Source organism: Dama dama, chromosome 24, assembly GCF_033118175.1.
Source record: "Dama dama isolate Ldn47 chromosome 24, ASM3311817v1, whole genome shotgun sequence".
Lineage (NCBI taxonomy): Eukaryota > Metazoa > Chordata > Mammalia > Artiodactyla > Cervidae > Dama > Dama dama.
The window spans coordinates 56,923,136-56,932,028 of NC_083704.1; the positions used below are offsets into that span (position 1 = coordinate 56,923,136).

The 8,893-nt window shown below is 56.9% G+C and overlaps 1 protein-coding gene across 1 annotated transcript; it reads left to right on the forward strand.

Moving 5' to 3' along the window:
• The first annotated feature begins 483 nt into the window (after positions 1-483).
• On the forward strand, positions 484-6,737 carry PRSS50 (serine protease 50). The gene is made up of 7 exons (XM_061129219.1): positions 484-719; positions 836-1,383; positions 1,470-1,664; positions 2,972-3,134; positions 4,310-4,593; positions 5,815-5,981; positions 6,463-6,737. The coding sequence occupies exons 2-7, from the start codon at positions 1,113-1,115 to the stop codon at positions 6,691-6,693; spliced, it is 1,311 nt and encodes a 436-aa protein (XP_060985202.1). The 5' UTR covers positions 484-719; positions 836-1,112; the 3' UTR covers positions 6,694-6,737.
• The last annotated feature ends 2,156 nt before the right edge of the window (positions 6,738-8,893 follow it).

An 8,893-nucleotide genomic window follows, 5' to 3' on the forward strand; every position in this document is an offset into this window, starting at 1 on the left:
GTCTTCTTCCCAGGAAACTCAAAGTGACCAGACCTGCACTTGTGGACTCAGTTCCAGAAGCTGTGGGCCTCTCCCAAGCCCTCATATCACCCTAAGAGTCTACAGAGCTTGACCAGTTCCTCCTCCCTCCCGGGCAGGAATGAATGATGACGGGGGGGCAGGGAGGGGCAAGGCAGAGCACCTGCTTAGGTGCCTGTGGGGGGTGACTGCACCCTAAGCCCCTGAGCTGCCTTAGTGACATCTGTCATACTCTGAAGAGGAAGAACAGGCCCAAGCTAGCCAGACTGAGAGTGCAGAGCCCTACCACCTCTGTGGGAGGTAGCATGGGGGCCCATCAGGCCTGGTGGGCCTCAGGTTCACAGTGGCCAGCTATCCTTGCCCTCGGGCTCCAGGGCATGGTAGGTGTGGTTTGCTGGAGACTGGAGTACTGAATGGCCAGCCCTATTGTCTGTCCCAAGAGACCAGGCCCTGGCAAAAGTTAAATTGTTCTAATCTGATTTAACTTTCACCTTTTATTGGGCTAGAATTTCCCAACTGCTTTGAACCAAAACTTCTCATAGGATTTCCCCAGACTACCTTTAACTGTATTATCCATCTGTCCCTGAGTCATCAGAATGTTCCGCGACTTCCAGCGCACCAAGAAGAGCCCACTGGTTACCATCCCTCTTTCACTGTCTGTGGAAACCTCACCTGTGCCATCTTTCTAAGCGGATGGATCTGTAAGGGAAGGGCATTTGCTGAATGGAGGTCGAGGGTGGGGGCTGGGGAACAATGCTTAAAACTATGCACTCTTGAAAAATCGTTATTTAAAACATTTCAATCTGCTTAATTTCAGTACCCTGGGGCAAGGCCCCATTGTAGTTACCAGACTGGAGGGCAGATGGGACCGCTTGGAAATCCCGGATGCCAGCCCCAGGGGTGGGGCCTTCATCTCACTGGATAGGGATAGAAGTGGGCTGCCAGAGAAGGAGGTGCAGAAACCGGCCGAGGTGAGGTTAAGGGACTCCAGGAAACTGCTTCGTGCTCCCAGGAGGGCAGAGGCGTGGCCAGAAGCCAGGCAGTCCTGAGCCACCTGCAGCAAGCCAGAGGGCGACGGGGACACCAGAAGCACCATGGCAGGGGGCCACTGGGGGGCGCCCGCGACACCGCGGATGCCCGCGCCCACCACACCACAGAAAGCCGTCGGGGGGCGCCTTCGTGGGGCGGGTCCCGGGAGCGCTGTAGCGAGAAGAGCGCCGCGGTGCAGTCGCTGTTCCCCGCAGATGCAGATGGAGCTTTGGTGTGAGCCACCGGCCGGCAGGCGCGGCCCCTCACTCCCTGGGACGTCTACCCTGGCCCTGGCCCTTGCCTCCGCCGGGCTCCTGCTGCTGCTGCGGCCCCTGGGTGAGGCCGGCCCCCACCCCTCCCCCACCCCTCCCCCACCCCCTCAGATCTGGCCTCCGCTTCTGATTCTCTGTCTCCTGCCACAGGTTGCTTGGGCGCCGGTGACGCGCTGGGGGCACTGTCCACGGATGTCCCCGCCGGCCTGGATGCCCTATGTGCCCCCAGCGCCACCTGTCCCTCGGGCAGACGTCGCTTACCCCGGCAGGTCACTGGTGGTAGCCAGCCGCTCAGTACTGCGCAGTACGCTGCTTCTAAAACCCCCGACAGCGAGTTCGTTCCCCGTGAGTACTGTGGCCTCCATGTGGGAGGAGGTGCCCAAGCAGCCTTGAGGACCTTAAGGGACAGAGAAGAAGCGGCAGGGAGAGTGAGAGGAGACCTTCCCTTCAGTAGTGGTTACTGAGCACCTATTAGTGGGACCTCGCGTGCTGTTGGGGTAGGAGGCAAGGAAGGCCGCGGGATCCTAGGGTGTGCTGTACATCCTGCCTTCCTGAATGGCCAGTGGGGACGGCGTCTCTCCTTCATCCAAGATCTCAGCCAAGGCCTCTGGGGATCTCCAGTACCGCTTTCAGGGAGCCTTCCCTTGTGTGTTTGGGGGCACACCCATAGGTGTTCTCTAGCAGTGCCTTCCAAGCCGGTTGACGTAAGACCCACATAAGGAATACTCCTCATCCTGGAACTCATTGCTCAGAATTTCACTGTCGTAGGCAGTCTCACACTGAGGACCCCACAGCACTCTGCGGTGCCTGCTGCCGTTCCCTCTCTTGTGCTAGCCTTTACAGCTGCTGGTGATGGCCTACTCACATTGATCTCACAATCTACTAGTCCATTTGGAACACCTAGGAGTGGGTCTGCTGTGATGTTAGATACGTGCCTCTTCAGTTGAAAGAATTTTTCTGTAAAATCTTTTCCAAAGTGGCTGCACCTGTTGACCTTCCCTCGAGCAGTGAGTGAGCGGTCTGGGGCTGTGATCCTCACCAACTCCTAGCATCAGGGATATTTAGTTTTGCCTGGCAGGTGGTGGTGAGCAGAACTTCACTGTGATTTAAATCCACGCTCCCCTGAGGACTAATGGGGCTGAAGAGCTGTGTTCATTTGCTGTTGGGATTTCATCCTCAGATGTGTGTGCGTTCATGCACAGTGCTCATTTTTCTCTTAGGTCATCTGCCTTTCTCTCACTGAATCATAGGAGGAGGGTCCTAGAGAAGAAAGGAAGGGTCTTCTTGGCTGAAGTAGGGGAACCAGATGGAAACACAGATGAATTTTTGAAGGGCCTACCCTAGCCAGAGCTGAGGCCTGCTTGACCAGGACAAAGGAGCCACTGATGCCCAGACTGGTCAGCCCTGGGGCCTGACCTGTGGGACCAGAGAGGGATGCCTGGGGGGTGCTGAGGCTCTTCTAAGGCTGGAGACCCCAATCCTCATGTGAACAACACCATTATTTGATGACCGATGAAGAAGGAGAATCATTGGATGGGTGCAGGCCAGCTAGGTGGTGGGAGATCAGGCTGAGGAGAGGGAATGGGAGAGGTGCTGTGAGATGTAGCTGGAAGGGTCCACTCTTATCAAGCTCCTTTCACTTTCCTCCTCAGCCTGTGGCTTCTCCTATGAGCGTGACCCCACCCTCAGGGATCCGGAGTCCATGGCGCGGCGGTGGCCGTGGATGGTCAGTGTGCGGGCCAATGGCACACACATCTGTGCAGGAACCCTCATTGCCTCCGAGTGGGTGCTGACTGCGGCCCACTGCATGACCCAGTGAGTCGGGGTCTAGACAGACAGGTGGAAAGTCATGTGGAGCCACCGGGGGCCTCAGTCATCCTGCCAGCTGGCCCATCAGTGGCAGAATCCCATAATCCCAGCCTCACTCCAGCTCCTAGCAGGGTAGAGCTGAGTCCCGTAGATTCCTTCCTAGGAACTGGAGGCTTGCTCCCCTCATCTGATCCCCTAGTCCTGTGCAGTCATTCCATAGATAGGAAACGAAGACTTGCAAACCACTGTCTAGGCTCCTTCCTCCTGTGCACAGAAAGAAGATTCTAATTCTTCTGTTCCATACTCTTTGTTTCATTTATTCCTTCCTTCATTTAACCAGTAGCCTTGACAGTCTTTGAAGCCAGGCCCTCTGGTAGCTCAGACGGTAAAGCGTCTGCCTGCAATTCGGGAGACCCGGATTCGATCCCTGGGTTGGGAAGATCCCCTGGAGAAGGAAATGACAACCCACTCCAATATTCTTACCTGGAAAATCCCATGGACTGAGGATCCTGGTAGGTTACAGTCCATGGGGTCGCAAAGAGTCGGACACGACTGAGCGACTTCACTTTCACTTTCCTGGCCTGGGCACTGGTAGCAGAAGAGGGCTGCAGCACTCCTCTCAGGTTGCTGGGGAAGACAGACGAGAGTATAGCTGCTCACAGTCTGGTCAGTGTGGAGACAAGAGAGCAGGCGTGCCCATGTTCTGGAGCCAGGGGGCGACCCGAGGGTCACATCTGGCCGTGAGGGCTGGCCAGAGGAGAAGCGATTTCCACGCCTAAGGGCCACACTGAGAAAGCAAGCTAGAGGGAGGGTTGGATGATTGCACAAGATCTCTGTCACTTCTGGGATCCAGCATGGGTCACTGGACTGAGTCTAGAGTCAGAGAAAACTGGGTCCACATCCCAGCTCTGCCACTTGCTAGCTGCGTAGCCTTGAGTCGGTCGCTTGAGTCTCAGTTTCCCTCTGCATAAACTGAAGGGTTGTTGTCAGGACTGACCACACAGTGTGTGTGTGCTCAGGGCCCCATTCACATCCGCCCTGAGTGGGCTTGGGGACTCGAAGCAGGTCGGTGGCTTGCCTGGATTTGCTCAGAGTATAACAGTGCGGTGGAGTTTAGGGGGGGTGCAGGCTGGTGTGGGGTTCCTGGGACTAATGGAGGACTCCCCTTGTCCTTCCTCTAGGAGTGACATTACCTTTTCAGTACGGGTGGGGAGTCCATGGATTGACCAGGTGACGAAGACTACCATCGACACCCTGGCGGAAGAGGTCATTGTGCACAGCCATTATCGAGCCCATCGGTACTGGTCCTGGATTGGCCGGGCCAACGACATTGCCCTCCTCAACCTTGAGCGGCCACTGCAGTACAGCAAGTATGTCTGGCCCATCTGCCTGCCTGGCTTGGACTACTCGCTGAAGGACTACTCCCTCTGCACCGTGACGGGCTGGGGAGCCCCCAGGGTTGATGGTGAGTCGGCACCTTCCTACTCTCAGCAGGGTGGAATGTGTGGGAGAGAACCTGGGTGCAGGCCAGGGTCTACCATGGACAGGAATTTCTGAGACACCTTCCCCAGGGAGCCCATCACCCCACTCCTGTCAGACTCTTATCTCTTTTTTACTTTGAGGGTTTCAGCAGTGAATGTATCTAGGGGACCCAGATTGCCCTTGAAACCCTCAGGCCCAGGTCAGGGTATGTAAACAGGCCTTCCTTGAAGGCATAGTGGGCACAGAGTAATATCTTGCGTCTGCACACAACCCCAGGGTATCCATGTTTTGAAGCAGAACAGGCAAGGTGAGAGGAGAAGGGGTCTATGTCTGCAACAGGCTCCCCAGAAGATCCATGTGTCTGGCTAAGGGCAGTCTGCACCCGGAAGCTGGGGGTCACCGAGGGTTCCCTCCTGTCTCCCCCGCTACCCCAGCACTGGCCCTCCATCCCTCATCATCCCAGCTTAGGAGCTCAATGAGCAGGAGTGCTGTCCCAGGGCCATCCAAGGGCCCATTTCCTTGGGAGCCCAGGAATGTCCGTCCTCTTCAGGGAACCCCTGTCCCTTTCCCACAAGAGAAGTGTTCTTCCCTGTGGTCTCACGGAGCTAGCATGCCTGAAAGCACCCAGGATCTCCAGCCTGGGTAGGGTGGCTTTTTGTCATCCCTGCCGTGGCCTGTCTGGTGAATAGTTGGGAATGGTTGGAAGCCACCTGTCCCCTGGAAGCTCAGACTTATGGACAGACACACACTTATGAGAGTGGGGAGGGGAGTGAGGAGTGCCTGGGACCACAGAGGCGAGTCTGGGGAAGCTCAGGGGAGGAAGAGGCCTTTGGGGAAAGCTTGAAGAAAAGGCAGGATTCGGACCTCAGACAGACTTGGTAGGCTTTGGGGATAGACAGAATGCAAAAGCCAAGATGCTGAGATCAGAATGGACTTGATGGATTGGACTCTGCCAGACGTGAGATCAGGTTCAGCAAGGTAAAATCCTGGGTAAACTGCTCCAGGGTCTCTGTATCAAGTAGCCTTTGGGAAGCGTCAGCTGGAGTGGTAGGTGGGCTAACCCTGGAGAGATCTCCAGGGCTGCTGTGTGGCAAGGAGACAAGGCTAGAGGAGTGGCAAGGAACAAAGGGAGGATGGACATGAGGCCAGTGGCTGCGGGCGGGAGCTAAACAGCCAAGCCTGAATGGGGGCCCCTGTCCCACAGGTGAATGGCCCCAATTTCGAACCATCCAGGAGAAGGAAGTCACCATCCTGAACAGCACAGAGTGTGACAGCCTCTACCGCAGCTTCTCCAAAATCCCCTCTCTGATTCAGATCATCAACTCCCAGATGATTTGTGCAAAGGACGTCGACAGGCAAAAATTCTGCTACGTGAGCATCTCTCGCCCTTGCTCATTCGCCTCCAAGGGCACCTGGCCAGAATTGGGGTGAGGGGCACAGCAGAGGCAGGACCTGTGGGGAGGAGAGAGGGGCCAGGGATGAGCAGGGGTGAGTGAGGAGGAAGATGAAGGAGGGGAAATTTGACAGGGAATAGAGATTGGGGGGAATGAGATGAGAGTTGGGGAGGGAGAGATGGGGAGTGGGGATGGAGGTTGGAGATGAGGGAGGAGGATGGGAAGGGTGGGAAGATGGAAGGTGGATGTTAAAGAGATGGAGGATGGAGAGAGAGAGGAAAGGTGGAGTCTTTTAAGGAAGGTCTCCTGGGTCAGGACTTTGAAGGAACCTCTCAGCTATGAGACACTTGGAGACTGCGCAGAAGGTTTGGTGAGGGCACCCTGCTTGTTCCTGAGCTGGATCAAGTCTCCTTTGGACCACATGTGGCCTCCCTTTTGTTCCCCACCCCTCCCTACAGGAGATAAGTGCTGAGCCCTTGGCCTGTCCTGTGCAGAATATATGGCACCTGGTGGGAGTGGTGAGCTGGGGCCCAGGCTGCAAGAAGGACGAGGCTCCGCCTATCTATGTCCACATCTCTTCCTACCAACAGTGGATCTGGGACCGCATCAACAGGCAGACTCTGCCAGCCCCATCCCGGGCCCTGCTCCTGGCACTCCTAATGCTCCTCAGCTTCCTTGCTGCCCTCTGACACTCGTGCTGTCCCTGGGTGTGCCCTCCCTTGCCCAGACCCCTCCTCACCCTCTTGTCTAGAATGCTGCAGGTGCAGTTCTCAGCCCTCACAGGCAGGGCAGAGACTAGATGTTCAATTAAATGGTTCTCTTCCCCATGCCTCCTCCTTCCTGGGCCTGCTGCAGTGGGAGATGAGAGAACAGGGGTGGATAGGTGGCTCCAGGCAGTTGATATTGCAAAGGGCAGAGCCTCAGCTCCATCTGAAGGCTCAGGGTGGCTCCTGCAGAAGGTGGAGGGAATGTATGGGGATGATACTGGCGTCAGATGATTTAGGGCTTAGAATGTACTGCCCAGGCTGATGCTGGGGCTGCCAGGACCCAATGTGAGTCTGGGCCTAGGGGTGCAGCTCTGGACCGCGGAGGTGAGTGTGTTCTCCTTGACTTTGGCCCATCTTCTGGCCTGTGGTTGGAACATACTCTGTCATCGCCCTGAAGCACTGTAGTAAACTTTGACCTTCCAACCCTGTCCCCTGCCTGGACTTGGGGCAGATGCCCACTGGGATCAGACATCATCCCCACGATCAGCAGATATGCCTGTCCTTAAATGGCTAGCGGAGACCCAGGTCAGAGGTCAGGGAGACAGCTGGTGGGGGAGATATGGCCCGGGCCTGGACTTACCCCAGGCATTACCAGTTGCTTCTCTGACTTATAGTGGCCCCTGCTCCCCTGGGCCTCTGCTGCCCAGCCAACAGAAGGGCTCTGGCTTGTATTGGTAGAACGGTCTTTGCCAAAACCACATGTATGAGAAGCCCACCGGCCGGACCCCTGGGCAGAGCCAGGGTTCCCACTTGGTGGTGCAGTGAGTACTCAGCTTCCACAGCAGGGCCTTCTGTAGTCTCTGCCCCGCCCCCCGCCGCGGCCCTAAGAGCTGGTGCTCCTTCCCCCATGTCAGCCTGGTTCCCTCTCCTCATGCAATCATGATTTAGAGCCAGGCTTGACTCCTCTGTGTCTCGGGCACCCATCTGTCGACACCAGGAAGTGGAGCAGAGGCAAGCACAGAGCAGGCAGCTTCCTTCTTGGTCCTGGTGCCCTGCCTCAGGGCCGAGCCCCACTGGCCACCGCTGACCCTCTGCCTCTCGGCCCACCACCTCTTCCTCCAGCTCATCTGAACTCAGAACGGGAGAAAAGTCAGGAAAGGGAACGACAGCCTGGCCTTCACTGCCTATCAGTGATCACTGCATCGCCCTCTACCTAAATGCTCCAGGGATGGGGTACCTGAGTGGTCATCTCAGGTTGCTCGGGTATGAGAAGGCACTCAGTTTTATTTATAAATCTCTGCAGGCTGCAGAGGCAGTGTGAGCTTTGCCAGCAGCTCCCCACCCCCCGGCTCGGAAACCTCCGGTATCTCCTAAGTCTCCAGGCCCAGGTCTGAGTTCCTCAGGTGATGTTTGCTGCATCTAGATACCCCACTCTGCATGTCCCCTCCCCAGGGGTCCAGTCCGCAGGTCAGGTTTGAGCCTTCACCTTCTGGGCAGCAGTCCTGTTTCAGGCATCGTGGTTGACAGCAGAAGAGGAAGCTGTGCTGTTATATTCAGGAAGTGCAAGGCAGGCTGCTGCCTCCATCCCTAACTGAGGCCCTGCCACCACAGCTAAGCCTAGAAAGGGCCCCAGGACAGCCTCAAGTCCCCACTGGCTTCTCAAATGTTCCCTGGATTCCCAAGTTGGGTCCCAGGTGCCAGCTGTCTTCTCTCTCTCTGGTCCACTGGCCTCAGCCTTTTGCACTCCTGGAGCCCCAAGGCCTGAGCCCTTGGGCCTCATGCTAGGCCCTCCAGCAGCCTCAGCTACATCACAGTAAGTAAGACAAGTGCATCCGCTGCCTAGAGCTTGGTATCTGCTGGGCTGGGGATTCTGCCTCTGGTCCTTCTCTGATCACTGCTCTGGGCCAGAACCCATGCCAGGCTTGGGGCAGCCCCTCACCAGCAGGGCTGCTATCCAGCCAAGTCCGAGAGCCTCCTGCTGCCCCTGCTTCCTCCAGTGACCCTCTCCCTCCTTGTGGGCAGCCCGGTGTGGCCTCACATTGTCCCGTCCAGGCCGGCCATCCCCTTCCAGAAGAAAACCCACATCCCATCACCCCTTAGCCACAGCTGTTCCTGGCAGAAGAGGAGACAGAGGCATGTCTGAGTGGGTAGAGGCCACTTTGGATCTACAGAGGGACAGGGT

Coding starts and splice junctions, on each gene's coding strand:
- PRSS50 (XM_061129219.1), top strand. CDS start 1,113: ATGGCAGGGGGCCACTGGGGGGCGCCCGCGACACCGCGGATGCCCGCG. Junction 4,594..5,814: donor GGGAGCCCCCAGGGTTGATG/GTGAGTCGGCAC, acceptor CCTGTCCCACAG/GTGAATGGCCCCAATTTCGA. Junction 5,982..6,462: donor ACAGGCAAAAATTCTGCTAC/GTGAGCATCTCT, acceptor CCCTCCCTACAG/GAGATAAGTGCTGAGCCCTT.